At 57.1% G+C, this 18,600-nt stretch overlaps 1 protein-coding gene across 2 annotated transcripts; it reads left to right on the top strand.

Moving 5' to 3' along the window:
* Positions 1 to 2,335: 2,335 nt before the first annotated feature.
* Positions 2,336 to 18,306, top strand: LOC103242435 (TBC1 domain family member 26). 2 transcript variants are annotated; one of them, XM_073004715.1, is made up of 15 exons: positions 2,336 to 2,436; positions 4,988 to 5,127; positions 5,412 to 5,487; positions 5,662 to 5,744; positions 7,549 to 7,588; positions 8,062 to 8,142; positions 8,341 to 8,448; positions 8,784 to 8,893; positions 10,158 to 10,206; positions 11,181 to 11,280; positions 12,001 to 12,095; positions 12,470 to 12,535; positions 13,011 to 13,110; positions 13,469 to 13,618; positions 17,677 to 18,306. In XM_073004715.1, exons 3-15 carry the CDS (start codon positions 5,413 to 5,415, stop codon positions 18,072 to 18,074), a joined length of 1,455 nt encoding a protein of 484 aa, XP_072860816.1. In that variant the 5' UTR covers positions 2,336 to 2,436; positions 4,988 to 5,127; position 5,412; the 3' UTR covers positions 18,075 to 18,306. The 2 variants fall into 2 exon arrangements, with proteins under 2 accessions (XP_072860816.1, XP_072860817.1); XM_073004716.1 differs by lacking the exons at positions 2,336 to 2,436; positions 4,988 to 5,127; positions 12,470 to 12,535; ... (1 more) ...; positions 13,469 to 13,618; positions 17,677 to 18,306 and adding an exon at positions 11,647 to 11,650 and having other exon boundaries at positions 5,373 to 5,487; positions 11,181 to 11,296; positions 12,001 to 12,087.
* The last annotated feature ends 294 nt before the right edge of the window (positions 18,307 to 18,600 follow it).

Genomic DNA, 18,600 nt, shown 5'->3' with positions numbered 1-18,600 from the left:
TTAATATTATTTCTAGTTGATGAAAAATAAGTCACCCGAAGGATTCCACACTTGGGTATTTCAATATAGAACCTATGCATGCAAATATATATTTCTAGAGATCCAAAACTAATTAATGTCGTTTGAGTATCAAAAAGCACAGTTGTGTTTACAATTTGCTCTCTAACCTTTTACTTGAAATTAAGCTAACTATCCACATCCATCAATGAAACGACTTTCACAGAAGAGTCCAATCCATGGCATAAATGATAGGAACTTTAGAAAAGTCATTTCTTCTTCATTATTTATGTAAAAACATTAAATTTCTTAGGAACACAGGCTAAGGCTAACAAACTCTGTTTAATGTTGCTTTCATTGCTTTCTGTAGTCTTGTTACCAGAGAAGATTTTTATGTTCCAGAATTGCACAGAGAGAAGAACTGACTATTATGGTTACCACTGTGGCCATCGAGACAAGGCACATGATTCCTAGGATCCCAGCAATGACCCTCCCTGGAGGTGATGGGAATTAAGGGAGCTGCTATGGAAATTGTGGGGGCAGAGCACACAGTCTCTACAAAGCTTTCTCTGCGTCTGGTACTTGAAGTCCACAGGCAGTAAACGAGGGAAGATTACAAAACAGGCTGGGAGGGATTCCATGAGCAAGAGTTGGAACCCCATAAAAATAAAGTGAAACCCATGTTCATGAAGCTAAACAGGCCAGTAACCCAGCAGTCAGAGAAACTAAAGGAAAAATCCCGGGAAAGGCAGAGCAATTACAGGCTTCGCTGCTGTTTCATGCCAGTGAGAGAAGTCAACAGATCAGCAACAAGTTTATATGTGTGTGCGTGTGTGTGCACGTGTGCACGTGGACACTTGCTACAAAATTCAATTCATTTCATTCCAGTATGTGAGTGTACACATGTGTGCATGTGTGCACTCCTGTTGACCCAGTTTCTGCTGTGTGGCCAGGTTGGTGACCCTGGACAACCCCAGTTGTGCCCTCAGTGACGTCTGCAGGGATGGAGCACAGCCCATGCTGTTGGGCATTGCACTGTGTGATGCCATCCTTGGGACCCTCGGGGTGATGGAACCCAATAGGCTTCCTTAGGCTTTCCTTTCAGATGGACAGGAAATAGATGATGCTCTATTGTCATTCTGTTTTCTTTCTTTCCATGGATTCTGTGACCATCTTCGTCTCCTCATCGACTCTGCAAGAAGGGGATTCCTGGTGGGGGAAGGGTAACTGGTGAGAAATGAGGTACCAGGAAATTAGCAAAGGGTCTTCTGGTCATCTGGGAACAGTTCTCATGCGGTCCCCAGCCTAGTCTCAAGAGTTCTGGGCCGGTCACCCTGCAGCCTCGGTGCTGTGCCTAGGAAGAACCCTGGGAGAGCCAGCAAAATGGGGTGCCTGGTCTGAAAAATGTCCCCCCGTTCCTCTGGCTCTGCGGCTCAGGAATAGGCTGAGATATCATGTCCAGGCAGTGCCAGGCCACCTCACTACCCCCTTTGAGGGGAGCCCAGAGGGCTTTTGGCTGAGGCCAACTGTCCCTCCCTGTGTCCTGGAGGAAGGGCCTGACCAAGAAGACCCCCTAGGGCATGGCCTGTGGGTGCTGATGAGGGAAAGGGAGGTCTGTGGACTGAGGGAGGAGTCATTGGCAGGGGACATTGAGCACCGCAGCTCAGAGTTCTGCCCAGTGGGAACCTGGTCGGTGGGGGCCTGGTCAGTGGGGGTCTGGCTGGCATAAGCCTGGCCAGGTGGCTGCTAGGTGACTTCAGGCAGGATTTGTCCTTGGAGCCTCCTTGCCGCCATCTGTAGTGGGAACGAGTCATGACACTCCAGAGGGCTGCTGGGAAGAGGAGGTGAGCAGGTGTGTGGAATCCAGCTCTGCCAAACAGATCTAGCACTTTACAGCCTAGCTGAGTCCCTTGCTAGGGAGGGGATCTGCCCTTTGCCTTTTGCCCCCAACCCTCAACCTTCTGCCCCCTATCCTCCATCTGCAATGCCAGGACTGCCCTGGATGGGGAGATCTGAGTTTAGGGAACACCGTGGATGCTCTGACGATGGCCATGGGTCCCGAGGCAGGAGACAGTGACAAGGGTGACCCAGTGTCTTGGGTGCAATATGAGTGGGGCAGCCGGGCCCAGCCAGAGCAGTGACAAACGCATGCACACATGTGTTCACCCACATACACATGCCTGCTCACATGCACAAACTGCACACGCGCATGTTGACACGTCAGAGGGTGGAGGGTGCTGACTGTGCCCTGCTGACCCAGGCAGGGGCCCATTGTGATGGGTGTCATGACCCCACAATATCACTGGTGCTGAGCACTCGCCCACCTGCTTGCCTGCCCTCTCTATGTCTGGAGCTCTTAGAGACAAGACATAGAGTTGTTTGGTTCTCAGAAGAGAAGATTTTGCTAAGTAAGAGACACAGCCGACTCAACCAACTCAGGTGAGTGTGACCTGCTCTGTTCCCTCCCTGCTGACCTGGGGACAGTCAGTACCTGGTGGGCAGTGCTGGCCTCTGGGCAGGTGCCAAGGAGGGTCATCCCTGAGCACTCACCGGGTGCCTGTTCTGGACTGACCTGGTGGAATCTGTGGGGTGGGTGCTATCTCCAAATGTACCCATTCCACAGGTGAGATGTCTAGGGTCAGAGAGGTGGTGACTGGCCAAGGGACCCAGATGTGATCCTGGCCTGTGCTTTCAGTCCTGCCCTGTGCACGCCCTGACCTCTGTAGCCCTAGATTCCAAATCTGCCCAGGGTTTTCTGCCCCCTGATGGGACAGAGTCTGGCCATGGAAGAGCCCCTGGGATGGAACTCCTATGGTGGGGTGGAGGGAGGTGGTGCTCGGTCCAAGTCTGTGCCCTAAGCTGGGTCCCCACAGGAGGAGGTCTCACCAACTCAGACTTCACATGCAGTCACTGATGGTCCCTGCGGGACCCACTGGACACATGGGGTCCCTTGTCTGGGAGTAGGGAGCCCTCTGCCTGTGGGCAGTTCTGGTAGGGGACCTTGAGCACTGCTGCTCTGGGGCCTGGGCAAGGGGGGGGACCTAGACAGTGGGGACCTGGTCAGGAAGGCCTGGTTGCTGGGGGACTGGTCAGCGAGGACATGGTCAGTGGGGAATTGGTCATCAGGGGCCTGGTCAGCAGAGATGTGACCACTGGGGCTTAGTCAACGAAAACCTGGTCAGTGGGGACGTGGTCAGCTGGAGCCTGGTCATCAGGGGCCTGATCAGCGAGGACCTAGTCAGAAGGCCTGGTCACCAGGAAAATGGTCAGTGAAAGCCTGGCCAGCAGAGGTCTGATTAGTGGGGGCCTGGCCAGATGGTTGCTGGGTGACCTCAGGCACAGGGTTTGTCCTTAAAGCCTCCCTGCCTCCATCCGTAGCAGAAATGAGTCATGGCATCCTGGAAGGCTACTGGGAGGAGGAGGTGAGAAGGTGTGTGGAATCTGACCCTGCCACTCACACCTAGCATTTTACAGTCTAGCTGAGTTCCCCCTAATGAGGGGCCTTGCCCTGTGCCCTCTACCTCCTATCCCCCATCTGCATCTTCAGGACTGTCCCGGGTGGGGAGGCCTGAGGTTGGGGAGGACCCATGGATGCTCTGATGCTGGCCACAGGCCTCAAGGAAAGGTGACACTGCTGAGGACTTGATGAGGACTTGGGTGCACATGGAAGCGGGACAGCCAGCCCTGGCCAGAGAAGCTACTTGTGCACACACATGTTCACCCACATAAACATCCATGCTCACCTGCACAAACACATTTTGACACCTTGGGGGCTGGAGGACACTGACTCTGGGCCCTCTTGACCTGGGAAATGGCCCATTGTGATGGGTGCCATGACCTCACAATGTCACTGGTGCTTAGTGACTGCCCACCCGCTCACCCGCCCACCTCTGTGTTGTGCAGCACTTGGACACAGGATACACACAGGTGTCTGGTTCTGTGCATAAACGACTTTTCTAAGTGAGAGATATAGCTGCCTCAGCAGACTCAGGTGAGTGACCTCTGGGCAGATGCCGAGGAGGGTCATCCCTGAGCACTCACCAGGTGCATGTTCTGCACTGACTAAGTGGACCGCCCTCTCCTTTGTCCTCACAGTGACTCTGTGAGGTGGGTGCTGTCCCCAAATGTAGCCATTCCACAGGTGAGATGTGTAGAGTCAGAGAGGTGGTGACTGGTGCAGAGACCCAGATGTGACCTGGTCTCTGCTCTCAGCCCTACCCTTTGCCATGCTGGACTTGAGCTCTGACCTCTGTGGCCTCCCTACTGTAGATTCCAAATCTTCCTGGAGTTCTGGACTTCAAGGAGGCAGGGTCTGGTCCGGGAAGAGCCACTGGGACAGAGCCCCTGTGGGTGGGGTGGAGGTTGCAATTCTCAGTCCAAGTCTGGGTCCTAAGCTGGGTCCCAAGCTGGGTCCCCACAGGAGGAGGGCTCACCAACTCAGACTTCAGATGCGGTCACTGATGGTTGCTGGACCCACTGGACATATGGGATCCTTTGTCTGGGCGTGGGGCAGGGATCCTTCTGCCCTCAAGCAGTTGTGGAAAATGAAGGAGCCCTGGAGGGCTGCCTGGAGGGTGACGATCGTCCCTCCTGGTCAAAGGGGCTTGGGGACTGGAACCCTCCCGCAGCGTCCCATTCTCTCTGTCTGATCCTCTAGAGGCCTTACCATCCCTTTGCCCCGAGTGTTCCTGGCAGGGATGGTCCCCCCAGGTGTTCTCTAGGACTAAGGCCCTAGAGTTCTCTTGCTCTTTCTTGGTGACCCAGGAAAACAAAGTCCCCTCCGGTATTGACAGCTAGGAATTGTGGTGTCTGCCATCCTCCACCTGAGACGGGGTCTCCACGAGCACAGAGGCTGCTCCGGAGTCAATAGATCATCTTTTCCTCAAACCAAACTGCTTGGCTGGTGTTGTTCCTGAAGCGGCTTCACTGGCTAGAGTGAGTGAGAATTGGGGCAGAATGAAGCAGTCACCAGATGTCTTGTTTCCTACAGAAAACTGAGTATCTTCCTGGTTTCTGAACGATCCTAAGAGACATCCGGTCCCTGACTCCACTTGCCTCCAGGTGCCCAGAACAGGCCATCGTGGGCCCTTCACCATCCGCAAGTGGACACTGTTTGTCCTGCCGGGGCAGGTGTGTGTCTGCCTTGGGGTGTTCGGGGACAATGGGCCTCTCTGTCCCCGAATGGGTCTCCACGTGCTCAAGTCCTCAGGAAGGAGCCCGTCACTGGTTGGAGGCAAGGACTCCAGAGATCCAGCCGGGGGTGGGGCCACTTAGTCTGGCCCCTTGTCGTCTGGGAGGGGTGGTGGAATGGGGCTCACCAGACTGGCGTGTGTCTGGCAGTGCAGTGAGCGTGGTTCGGCTGTGCTCTAGAGATCTTGGGTGCGGCAGAGCCTTTGGATGACTTTGTCTTGCAGGATGGAGATGGATGAGGACCCGGATACCCTGCCTGCCCAGGGGCAAGGCAACACCATCATTACTAAATATGAGCAGGTACAGGTTGGGCTGCTCCCTCAAGGGAGGCAGGACCTTGCCTCTCCCGCTGTGCCCTGGTCAGAGGGTCCTGGGCTCCCTAAGATCACCGGGTGGAGAGGGGCTGCCCACATCCCTGGGCCCCCCACACCTCTCACCTTGCCCCCGCTTACCCTGGCCTCCTCTGGGTTTCAGGGACACCAAGCTGGGGCAGCAGTGGACATGGGGAATGAGCAGGTCAACATCAGGAAATACATGAATCACCTCGGGATTGTGCAGTGAGTCTTCTGTCCCCCTGCCCCCAGCCACCAATCTCACCTCAGGGATGGGTTTTGCTTTTAGAAAGGCTTCTCTGAAGTAGGACACGTCTCCCTGGCTGGACCAATCTCCTCTCCAGGGTCAGAACTCTTCCAGGCTCTCCTGCAGGCCCAGCCCGTGGTCACGGTTAGGGCATAGCCTCATGACACATTTAGGGAACTCAGGAGAGGGAGTCAGGACAGAGAGGGGACTCTCAGGGCAGGCCCGTGGACTCTCAGCACTGTCATCTCCAAGTAAGCTGGAGAGGAGGAGGCAGCCTGAGGATCTGGCCCTGTCCCCTTAGGGCCTGCCTTGGTGAGATCTGAGAGTTGTGGCCACAGGGCAAGGGGGCATCTGGCCTGGCCTGTGGGCAGCTGTATAGCAGACCTCTGAGGGCTCGGGGGCTCAGCCAAGAGGAAGGGGCATGGGGACAGTGAGGGCCTTGGCCCTGGCCCTGATAGGTTGTGGAAGAAGAAGGGCAGGGCCCGGCCTTGGCTTCTCCCTGAGGCCAGGGGGACAACAGAGCGAGCAGCTGAAGGCCCTGGGAGTGGTGCTGGGAAGGGACCTGTGCTTGGTAAGGGGAGCCCAGCCTGGAGCCAATCCCTCAGGACTCACAGGATGGAGAGAGGGAGGAGCCTGGGGGAAGGGGGAAGGGTGAGACCTTGAGACCTGCCACTTCTGGAACGCACCTGAACCAAGCCAGCCCAGGGTGGAGTTGACAGCCTGGGCAGGACAACAGATGGGGTGGGCAGGGAACAGTGACTCATCTGGGACCCCTCAGTGGGGGGACTCGGTCAGTCCCCAAGGCTCTGCGTGGCCCTCCAGAGACTCTGTTTCCTGCTGGCTCAGTCAGCACTGTGCAGGGTGGATGGAGGGGCTAAGTCGGGGCAGACAGGACAGTAGGTGGAGGACAGGTAAGCATCCCATGTCCTGGTTTTTGCAGTGGCTGGGAGGAGGCTGAGGGCTGAAGGCCAATTACCCTGAGAGCCAGCTGAGGCTGCAGCGGGAGTGGTGGGGCCAGCCCCACTGCCTGAAGGGCCCTTGGTCACCCTTGTTGCCCTGGATGTCTCCCCAGCAGTGCTGGGCAGCCCAGTGAGAGAGTGACCAAGGCATGGGTGTGGATGTATCTGGGAGATCTCACTCAGAGGTTCTGACAGGACAGGGTCACAGAAGGGCCAGGGTGGCCGGAAAGAGGGTCACAGTCTCTGGGCCAGGCAGGATGGGGGAAGGTGGGGAGCAGGCAGGGTGAGCGGCCAGGATGCAGGGGAAGGCAGGTGCACGCTGGGAGATCAGACCCTGCAAGGCCCATGGGGAGTGTCAGATGAGATGGGCTCCAAGTGTGTCCTCAGGGCACCAGGCAGTGCTCAGGCCAGGCTCCCTGGACTCTGGTGGGTGATGTGGTCACTCCTAAGGCACTGCTGTAAGTCGGGGCTTGGCCACCCACCCGGGGCGGCACCCATCCCGTCTCAGAACTGGACTTTCTCAGCATCCACAGAGGGTGTCACCTCCAGCCCTGGAGGAGCAGCCCCATTGTGCAGCCCGAGGCACCCCATGGGCCCCGAGTGACCGCCACCAGACCAGCCTCGAGCTCCCTCCTCTTCAGGGTCCCAGTGCCTCGCAGGTGTCAGATCCGCAGGAAGGCCCTTGCCGTCCTTCTCTGTGTCTTCTCCCAGGCTGAGACTTAGGGTGGATGGGGATAGGCTGGTCCTTCCCCGGGGCCCTCTCAGGTAGGGGGATGGCTCCTGGCCCGGCCAGGTCCTCAGCTCTGCCTGGGTTGCCTTACAGTGAGATGGAACTGCCCCCGATAAGAGCCCTGGAGGTGAAGGTAAGAGTCTGTGCCTGCTGCGTGGGAGGCCACTCCAGGGACCAGGAATCGAGTGGTCAGTGAGGCAGAGGGGGTGGCCTATGGGCCTGTGTGGTGGTGAGTGGACCACAGCTGTCACTGGGAGGGGCGACCTTTCCTGCTTCACTCTGTTCCCATGAGGGCTTAACCAAAGCCCAAACCAAGAACTGCAGTCCTGGCTCAGAGTCCACTGCCTGTTTGAACCAAGACCCTAGCTGAAGGCTGGACCTAACCCAAACTCGGGGCATTTATGGCCTGAGGATGGCTTGTTCTGGCATCACCAGTCCAGACTACCAGCTCTGGTTCCTTCAGAGGGTCTCAGCCCCCGGGGTCTGCCCTTTCCTGGTTCCTTCAGGCTGGGTCTCTTTAGGGCCCCAAAGCCCTGGACCCAGCATCCACGGGCCACTGCCAGGGGCCTGGCAGCTCCACTAACTCCATCATGGCTCATTTGACAGCAAAGACACAAGGAAAGTAAACGTACCAACAAGTGGCTAAAGATGTTTGCAGACTGGCCAAAATATAGGAACACCAAGAAGGTAACATGGGGAGGGAGTGGCCCCCGTGACAGCTCTCTGCAGAGCCAGGGGACAGGCACCCATAGCAGACCTGGCACTGTCTGCCTCAGTGGGTGGGTGGCACCCTGTCCTCACCATAGCACAGCAGGCCTGTCCACCAGCTTTCCTCCGCGGAGTCACCCTGTGTCCTGTGTCACTGGTGTGTTCTTCTGTCTGTAGCTGTCTCAAAGAGTATACAAAGGCATCCCCCTGGCGGTGCGGGGCCAGGCATGGTCACTTTTGCTAGATATTAACAAAGTCAAGTCCCAGAACCCGGGCAAATATGAGGTAAGTCCCTCCCACACTCAGCCAGGGCAGGACAAACAAGCCAGGCTGTATCAGGAGCCCAGGACTCCAGCTGGAGGGAATGTCGAGCCTGGGTTGGGGATGGGGGCTGTGGTCAGATGCACATCCTGGGCACAGATGGTAACTCAGGCACCACAGGTGCGCTGGGCTCCGTGACCCTCCCTGGCTTCAGAAACAAGGCAACAAGGAGCTTTCTGCAGAAGGAAACCTTCCTTGCTTCCTTCCAGAAGTGCTGACTGACAGATGACTGCTGTTTGGGGCAAGGAGTCTTTTTGTCTGTTCTGAGGCTGCTTCCTCCTCTTGGTCCTGCCCTACAGGTCATGAAGGAGAAGGGCAAGAGGTCCTCCAGAATCATCCACCGCATCCAACTAGATGTCAGCAGCACCCTGCAGAACCACATGATGTTCATACAAAGATTTGGAGTCAAGTAAGGCCTATGAGGGCTGCAGGGGTCACAGGGAAGATGGGGGCAATCCAGAGGGATGAGGGCATACCCAGGGCAGAGGCCAGGGTCACCCAGGAGGGGTGACAGAGCCACCAAGGCCTCTCCTAGCCCAGGGAGCAGCCAGCACCATGGACTGAGCACCTCCCTGGCTCTAAGCCCTGGGCCGGGCTGGGACGTTTAGGGCCAGAACCCAGGTGGCTCCCAAGGAGATGGAAGGCAGAAAAAAAAATCATGCAGATGGTAAAAAGTGCTCTCGGTGACCCACAACTACCCAGGATAGGGACCCATGGGAAGGTGGCAGGATGGCAGGGCTTGGGAGCCTTCCCGGGCAACACGGACAGCCCAAAATACTAGAAAGCATGCGGGGCTCTGGAAACTCTCATCCCTGGCTGGTGGGAACGTGACAGGGCACAGCCACTTTGTAAGTCAGATGGGCTGTGACTCACAAAGTTCAGTGGCCTCGTACCACACATTCCCAAAGTGTCACAGATATTGACCACACTGATTTGAAAACTGAGGTTCAAGTAAAACCCGCATGCCACATTCACTGCTTGATTGATTGTCACTCACACCCGGAGGCTACCGAGATGCTTTTCAACACGGGAGCTTAGGAGGAAGGGGGTTCCACTCTTTAGAGAGAGGTGACACAGGGAGGAAAAGGAACGAACCCCTAATGCCCGCAGGAACATGGGTGGATCTTAGATGTGTATTGCTGAGGGAATGACGCCAGACCCCACAGGCTACCACCGTGGGATTCCAATTCATCAGCCATTCTGGAAAAGGGCAAACCATAGAGACAGAGAACAGGTCAGGATGGCCAGGGACTGAAGAAGCCGGGAGACGTTGGCTGCAAAGGGGACACGCTGGGGACTTGGAGGCTGAAGGAGCTGCTCTGGGAGGGGCTGCAGTGGTGGACGGGAGGCTCTGCACATTGGTTCAGAACCATGGAACTGCACATCCCAAAGACTAGACTTCTGTGTGTGCAAACTGAGAAAAAGGGGAGGAAAAAATCAACCAGAGTGAAAATAATCACTGATCCAAATGTACACCTATGATATTTGCATTGCAAGGAATGTGGATTTTACAGAAAAAAAATTCCTAAAAACTCAGGTGTCCTGAAGAGCTCACTGCTTATTTGGGGGATCATCTGGACCCAGAATTGTGTTTGCTGTCTGGGTTTGTAGAGAAAATGAAACTGACAGCATCTGCACAAAACATACAAAATCCTCTTTTCCCTCTTTTCTAGGCAGCAGGAATTATGTGACATCCTTGTGGCCTATTCTGCATATAATCCTGTGAGTATTCCCGGGCAGCGATATTCCTGGGCCATGTACCCATATTCACAGGCATGGGTGTCTCTTGGGGGTGTCGGCACTTCTTGAAAATTCAGTGTTCGTGACCCACCAGCTCGTAGTAGGCAGAACTCAAGCTCACTGCTGGCAGAAAAGGGTTGAAGCCCAGACTCCTGCTGTCACCTGGACCCAATCACCATGTCTCAGATGAAGAAATGACCTTCCCTTCCTAGTGTTGCCCCAAAGCCTAGGAGCCTGTCAGGGTCCTACCAGGATGGTCCTCGTAGGAGACAGGTTTGAGAAGTTGCTGAGGTGTCTGATGGGTCAGGCTCCTGTCATGAAATGAGTTTGCATCCTGGGGGAGCCTCTTCTTCACTGGAAACCTGGCAAGGATCCAATTTCCTCTTTGCCCGATCCCCTTAGAAGCATAGCAGATAGGGAGGTGCGTCACCCAGGTGGCTACTCCTGCTTGGCACCCACTTTCCAGACCATTCCAGGCAGGGAGAACACTGAGCTGACTGCATGAGCTGCCCACATGAAGGACCCAGCTGCCCCCTGTGTCTGGCAGGCAGCCCTTGGGCTGTTGCGGGACCGTTTGTGTGGTGGTCAGCGCCCCGCTGCCTGCCCTCGTGGTGGGTGCAGTTCAGAGGTGCTGCCCCAGGCCTGGCACAGTGGCCTCCCCAGCCTGGCCCAGGGGAGGTAGCATGAACAATCCCTGACTGTGCCCTTTCGGGCCATGTGAGCTTGGACGCTCGCTGCAGGAGTCCACCCATGCTCCTTGTCAACTGAGTTGTGTGTGATCTGCCCAGTCCTCATGCCCAGTGCCAGGGGAGGGGTGCGGAGGCTGCACCTCAAATCTCCTGGGGCCTGAGGCAGGTGTCCCCAAGGACCTCTGTTATCTCTGGTGACATAAGTCCTCCCAGGTGGCCTCAGCCCTCCCAGGTGACATCCTTCCACGGTGACTCTGGCTCTCGCAGGAGGTGGGCTACCACAGGGACCTGAGCCACGTCACCGCCATCCTCCTCCTGTATCTGCCAGAGGAAGACGCTTTCTGGGCACTGACCCAGCTGCTGGCCGGTGAGAGGCACTCCCTGCAGGGTAGGTGGACAGCTGCCCCCTCGGCCTTACACAGCCATGCCAAGGGACGGCCACCCTGGCCGGTGACCCCAACTTCCAGGCAAGGTGTCTTCCTTGTATCCCAGCTTGTTTGGAGCCTCCAGGATGTCCCTTCTGAGGTCCCACAGCAGCCTCGGTCTGGACAGGGACCCCCTCACCTCAAGTCAGACGCCTTTCATCCCTAATATCAGAGGACATGGATACCTCCCCCAGGCCGCCCTCTGTCGCCCAAAGCCAGCCCCGATTTTGTGCAGGCGCCACTCACCTCCTTGAAAGTCCTCCTGCCTCCTAGCTGGCTGTGCTCCCAGCCACCTTCCCTCCCTACAGATGGGCCAACAAAGCCAAGATGGCAGTGTCTGCCCATCCCATGTCCCCCAGCCTGACCCCACATCCAAGAGATGGCCACATAGCCCCCAGCTTCCACCCTGTTCTCCCAACCAGCGCCTGCCTCGTGGTGTCAAAGGCAGGTTGCCTTCCGGGCACCTGGACCCGGGATGCTACTAGGCAGCACCTCCAGCCAGGGCCCTCCTTGCCAAGGCTGAGGCTGCATGCTGGGGTCACCAGATGGGAGGGAGGGAGGCCTCGGGGTCTGGGGTCCCCTGCCCTGCCCAGATCTTCCAGCTGATGCCTCCACATCTTGGGCGTGGGATCTGATGGGGTGATGGGTCGGGGACTTCTCAGTATTCTACAGCCCAGATGCTACCCAGCTCGAGAGGCTCCTATCACACCAGAAGCAGGTGCTGCACAAGTCCTTCCCGAAGATCATGAGACACCTGGTGAGTGGATGACACCCTTGGCTCCTCCCCAGAGGCCCTGGGCCCCATAGGCCAGGGGAGGCTCGAGTCCCTCATGGAGCTGGCAAGAGGCTGAGTCCCAGCCACGGCTTGACCTGGGATGCAGACTCCCCATGGTTTTGGTGTTGGGTTTCCTTCTGCCCTGGCAGAGGCAGAGGCGCTGGGACCAGGACCGAGCTGCAGCTGAGCAGGGCTAAAAGAAGTGTGTCCACCGGGTATCTGTGCAATGGGCGGGTGTTGGAGCCCTGGCCATCACCCTGGGTTGTGCCTCTTAAGGAAGGGTCTGACAGGGGCCTGGAAGTGGGAGGATTTCAGGGCAGCTCAGGGGCCCTGAGCACCTCTGCTCCTCCCTTCAGGGCAAGGAAGGGCTGTGCATTGAGGGTTCCATGCTGATGAGGCTCCTCCGGTGTTTCCTTGATGTGGTAAGGAGGCACAGGGAGACCCCAGCCCTGGGACTCTTCTACCCTGCAGTGCCCAGCACCCTCAGCTCAGGGGTTCAGCTCCCCCAGGAGGACCTGGCTTACCTCTAACCCACAGGAGGTACAGGCAGGTCCCTGCAGGGCTCACAAGCCAGGCTCTGCCCAAGAGGGGGCATCCCATGGCAGAGGCCAGGGCTCAGGCCCAGCCCCGTGGGCAAACTGGGGCAGGACCCGACTTGTGAGGGCCCAGGGAAGCCCCAAGTCCTCAGGAAACCCCTCCTTCCAGAAGTCACAGCCCTGCTGAGATGAGTCCCCCATGAGGAGCCACAGGACCTTGTCTGACTCAGTCTTACGGGGGGGTCTCATCCCATGGAGGGGATCCCCAGCACTTCAGGGGACTGAAACCCCAGTGGGCCCTGCTCAGTCCACTGGCCCCAGCTTGTAAGGCCGAGCTCTCTCACACTTGCTGTCCCCACAGAAATCCTTCGGGCTCACCCTGAGACTGTGGGATGTGCTCATCTTGGAGGGCAATCGATTACTGACAGCCATGGCGCATGTATCATTCAAAATACACAGGAGTAAGTCCCATGTGCCCGAGGGTGCTTGGGGGAACACGTGGGACAGACCCCGCTGGCCTGAGGGACGTGTCCTTACACTGCCTGCTCCATCCGGGTTGGGGGGTCTGGCCTGGTGGGCTGGGCAAGGCATGATGACACTGAGTCCACCCCTGACATGACCCAGATGAAAGTCAGGAGTGTGGTGAGCACTTCCCTGCCCGGCCTTCCCCAGTTGTCGCCGCCTGTGCACAGCTGGACCCCAGGGTGGCCAAAAAGGACCAGGCACCACCCAGTGGGAGGTGGGCCTGGTGGAAATGGGGTTGCAGGCACTGACCCCTCCCAGGGAACCTTCCTGGCCTGATACCCGCCCTGTCCCTAGAGCGCCTCATGAAGCTTTCCTGGAGCACCGTCTGGGAGTTTCAGGAGCGAATGTCTCAGAGCTGGGCCCTGGAGGACAACACAGTCCTCAGGAATCTTCAAGCCTCTATGAAGGAACTCACAAAAAAACACCGGGACCTGCCACCCCCAGGTGAGCCCCAGCACCAGGTCCCCTCCCAAGTAACCCTCTGGGACAGTCAATGGTGGGGAATGCCCTGGCCCCCCCAGTCCTCCTACCTGGCCTTCCTCCTGCACCCCTTCTTCCTCCTCTTCCTCCTCTAAGAAACTCACATGGGTCTGCCAGTCCTCAGGGCAGGCACTGAGTGCATGCGTGTGCTGGACATGCTGAGTGGACAAGCAGGGGGCATGGGCAGCACCCCCCAACCCCTCCTCCACTTTCCACATTGTCCCCCTCACCCCCTCAAAGGGCCCTGAGGGACACTGGGGCAGTCAGACCCAGCTGTGGAAGCCCTCACCCCCACCTCCAAGCAGCAGAGACCCCTCATTCTCTAGTGTCCCCCAAGGGTGTCAAAACAACAAGCCAGGGGGATAAGAGAATCAGTGTCCCTGACCCAGAGAGGATTCGGGGAGAGGGCATTGGGGGAAGCCCTGACCCAGAGCCACAACCAAGAGTTCAGCTGGGTGTGGGATCGCTGCAGCCCTGGCATGGGGTGGGCGGCCTGGAGGGCAGAGGGGAACCTGTGCCCATTCCCTTCTCACCTGCTGTGGAGACAGGCCCCCGTGTGAGGTGACAAGGGGGCTGGGTGACAGTGCACGTCCCTCCCACCTGAGTCCTGAATCGGGGCTGCCAAACTGCCCTGAGGTGAGGGCGTGAGGCAGGAAGCCCTGAGCCACCCTGAACCCTGGGGGCCATTTCAGGAGCAACCTCAGGTTCCCCGAAAGCTCCCCCACCCCAGACTGCACACGAAATGCGCCCTGGGATCAGCAGCCTGCAGGGTCGTCCTCAGTGTCAGACCAGGGGGCTGCACAGGGACCCAGAGGACTCCAGAGACTCAGGCCTGTGGGGCGTAGCCCTCAAGAGACCAGATGGGCTTGGAGAAGATGCTGACCATGTCTGCTTCTTTTTTTTCAGCCGAGCTGGAGCAATGGTCCTCGAGGGTGTCCCCTGGCATTGAGCCCCTCCATGAGGGGGACAGACTGGCCGTCCCCACCCCACCAGCTCAGCTCCAGGAGCTCATGCCATCAGTCCCCCTGGGACAAAAGCCTTGTCCTCTGCCAGCCTGGCCTAACGGGGCTGTCCCCAAGGCCCAGGCTGAGGTCCATCAGCACGAAGGGGCTTCTCAAGAACCCAGAACAGAAGACTGCTGTCTGAGGGGCCTGGAGTCTCGAGATGATGGCAGCCTGTCCCCGGGTGAGGTCAGGCTTTGTATTACACGGAAACACTTGTCCAGGAACACTAGGCCACAGCTCCACACAGACCCGCATGTCGGGGGTCCATGTTTCCTGTGCTGCCATTTTGAACACAGCTCCTGGGACTCTGAGGGGGCTTCCCCAGAACCCAGGGCAGAAGACTGCTGTCCGACGGGCCCAGAGGCTCGAGATGAGGACAGGATGTCCCCTGGTGAGGTCAGGCTTCGTATTCCACGGAAACATTTGTCCGGGAACTCTATGTCACAGCTCCACACAGACCTGCATGTCAGGGGCCCAGGGGCTTCTCAAGAACCCAGGGCAGCAGGCTGCTCTCTGAGGCGCCCAGAGGTTCAAGATGACGGCAGCCTGTCTCCCGGTGAGGTCAGGCCTTGTATTCCACGGAAACACTTGTCCAGGAACACTACGCCACAGCTCCACACAGACCCGCATGTCGGGGGTCCATGTTTCCTGTGCTGCCATTTTGAACACGGCTCCTGGGACTCTGTCACTTCTCCATCTTCTGTGGACAGCAGCCCTGGAACAACAAGACGCACCCCGCCCAGCGAACCCACTGGGACCGCGACACCAGGCCCTGCCTGGGTTTATGACAGGGAGGAGGCACTTCAAGAGATACCCCTGCAACAAGGTGTCCCCTGCCCGCTACTCCCCTCAGTAGAAGAACAACATGGCATGGAGGGAGCCCAGGCAGCACCTGTCCAGCTGCCTCGCAGCCCCAGATGGCTGCTGGACCTTGACTTTTACTGTCATTTTATTTTTATTTTATATTTTGGTCTTCTGGGCCTTGGGAAGTACTTAGCGGGGGACTTGGTCCCCTCACGGCCTCAGGAGGGAAGGCTGAGCATGGGGTTCCCACAGCCCCAGCCAGCCAGCAGCGTGCCCTGGGGCCCCTGACCCCACCTGTGGGTCACAGCCCGTCCCCCAGGGCCCAAGTCCTCGGCCCAGAGGGACCTGGCTTCAACCTGAGTCCTAGGGGGAGAGGGACACCGCAGGCCCACACAGGGGACTAGGGCACAGCGAACCCTGGGTGCTGCGAGAGTTCACATCAGACAACCTGGGCAAGCTGGGCCAGAGATGCTGAGCCCGTACAGTGATGATATGGGCAGCACAAGGGGGTCAACAGCTGTGAACACCGCTGCCTCTTCCCAACTCCATCACTGCAGTGCAGGCAGTCTGCACTCCGGAGCCTGGCCCAACAGCACCCCGAGTGCCCCGGTCTGCTGTGCCAACATGCCACCTGGAGGCTTTGAGGCCCTGCCTGCCACACCACCCCCCTCCTGGAAGCCTCGTCCTGCAGCTCAGCTGCTGCCACAACCACAGCAGGCACCGCTGCCAAGCTCCTTCCAGTCAGGCTTCCTAGAATGCAGAGGAGCCTCAGCAGCTCAGACTGTGAAGGTGGTTTCATCCACATTTCCATTGTTCCCACCCAAGAGAATCCCTGCAGAGGATGCTCTTGATCAAAGGTGGGCAAAACGGCATGCCAGGAGATGGAGTCAGCTTCTTTCCCTGGCCACCATGTTAGATGGGGACAAAGTGGCCATCAGACAGGCATGGGACAGAAGAGGCTCAGCATGTTGCATGTGCCCTGACCAAGGCTGACCAGGCCAACACCACTGCCAAGCATCCCATCTGCTGACGAGGGACTTGGTGTGGATCCCTGGGCTGGCACTCTTTCCCAGGAGGACCGGTTGGCCACCTCTGGGCAGGCTGCCCACACTGTGGAGGGAGCTGAGATTGGCCTTCACTGCAGGGAGCCCCTACCTGGATATAGACTTGCTCGTCCTTCCTGTCACCATCATGGCAGCCCACACGGCATTGCTTTTGACCAGGTCACTTCATTCACAGTGAGGGACATGCAGCAGTGGCCCCTGACCAGGGAACTAACTGTTCTCACTACATCAGTCGCTGCCTGGAAGCAACTGGGCTTAGGATGGCTCAGTTACGCTGAAGTGATGGTTTGTTTTACAAGATAAATGTTATGCTTTCTACTGGAGTCCAGTATACGGTGCTGACTCTCCGACACCCAGAAGGTGTAGTTCTCAGAGTGAAAGTGTGAAACTGGATGATCAGTATTGCACCGAATGTCTCAGTCACAAAGTTTTCCTATTCCTGTCCTGGAGAAATGGAGCTTTGCTGGTTGGAAAGTCTTAGGACCCAGGCAGAGTGAAGCTTCCCCCAGGGGAAAACAACAGTGGTTCTATTTAAAATGAAGAGATGGGACTAAGCCTGGAACCCTGGGGCATTCTCTGGTGTTCTTGATGTTTCCATGTAAAGTAAGTCAAATAGGCTGGGCATGGTGGCTCATGCCTGTGATCCCAGCACTTTGGGAGGCCAAGGCGGGCGGATCACGAGGTCAGGAGATCCAGACAATCCTGGCTAACACGGTGAAACCCCACCTCTACTAAAAACACAAAAAACTAGCTGGGCGTGGTGGCGGGCACCTGTAGTCCCAGCTACTCAGGAGACTGAGGCAGGGGAACGGCATGAACTCAGGAGGCGGGGCTTCCAGTGAGCCGAGATCGCACCATTGTACTCCAACCTGGGCGACAGAGCGAGGCTCTGTCAAATAAAAGTCAAATAACAGGTTTGCCACAGAGGCATCTGAAAAAGTAGGGGGCAGAACTCAGAGGCTTCAGAATCGAAGATGAGGCCAAGCAGGAGACTCCTGACCCACTGAGGGCAAGGGAAGTAGGTGGGACTGCTGGGAGATCCACCCCCACCTTGTGATCTGTCACAGAACTGTACACTTGTATAGCTGTGCACATCTTCTCTCCACTGATTATAGTATTTCTTTCCATTTGTGACTCTCCCATCACGCAGGGAGCTTGCTACAAAATGCACATTGCTATACCATAGCCTGGGGCTTGCAATCCAACCCTGGCAAGGATTCCTGCACGTCAAGGGCCTCAGGTGACTTTCATGCACACCCCAGTCAGAAGGCTGTCCTGAATCCTGGATGTCACCTTCCTGCCCAAAAAAGGAGGAACAAAGGTCAACCAGCAGCAGACCAGTCACAAAAAGAGATGAAATGTGAGTGCGTGGCCTTCCTGACCCCCAGTCAAGACTTTGGGCACAAAAGCAGGCTGCAGCTCTGGCCACTGACTCGTACCAGGAATGCCCCCATGCAGGCTGGTGTGCCCTGGCTGCTCTTCTCCCTCCTGCCACCCTCTCCTCGGCTGTCTGTGTTAGGAAGTGAGAACCTGCCAGTTTTCAGATGAAAATGTAGCTTTATTATGACATAGGAAAGACTCAAGTTATTGGGGGGGGCGGGGAGGAGGAGTCCTGAAACAGCTCCTGAAAATAAGAGGGAAAATGAAGGTGTAAATCTGTTGGTAATAAAGTCTCCAACCACAGCACAGTCATGGGAATGTTTTTGTTACAATTTTTGTTTTCAAGGATATAGTAAACAAAACAGTCACTTGAATTGTCAAAAGAACGGCAGTTTTACAAAGTGAAAAGCATACACACCAAGCCAGAATACAATAGCACTCAGGTCTATATGTTACAGTGGTGCCAGTGCAAGAGGAAACCTTCAGGGAGGTTGCAGTGACCCTCCAGGGAGCCGAGACCCATGGAGGGCCCTAGGGCTGGAGGGAGGCCAGCAAACCACTCAGCTCAAAGCACTCCCTTCAGGCATCTGAAGAGGGAAAGCCCATGTGTCTTCCTGTGAAGCACTGAACGGGCAGCCAGCATCTCAGAAATGCAGGCGATTTTTCATACATGGTGTGAATGAGTCTGGGGTCA

Source organism: Chlorocebus sabaeus, chromosome 16 (assembly GCF_047675955.1).
Source record: "Chlorocebus sabaeus isolate Y175 chromosome 16, mChlSab1.0.hap1, whole genome shotgun sequence".
NCBI lineage: Eukaryota > Metazoa > Chordata > Mammalia > Primates > Cercopithecidae > Chlorocebus > Chlorocebus sabaeus.
The sequence above is the reverse complement of the archived record's forward strand: the minus strand, read 5'-3'. Positions and strand labels throughout refer to the sequence as shown.

Coding starts and splice junctions, on each gene's coding strand:
- LOC103242435 (XM_073004715.1), top strand. CDS start 5,413: ATGGAGATGGATGAGGACCCGGATACCCTGCCTGCCCAGGGGCAAGGC. Junction 8,143..8,340: donor AATATAGGAACACCAAGAAG/GTAACATGGGGA, acceptor TTCTGTCTGTAG/CTGTCTCAAAGAGTATACAA. Junction 11,281..12,000: donor ACTGACCCAGCTGCTGGCCG/GTGAGAGGCACT, acceptor GGGACTTCTCAG/TATTCTACAGCCCAGATGCT.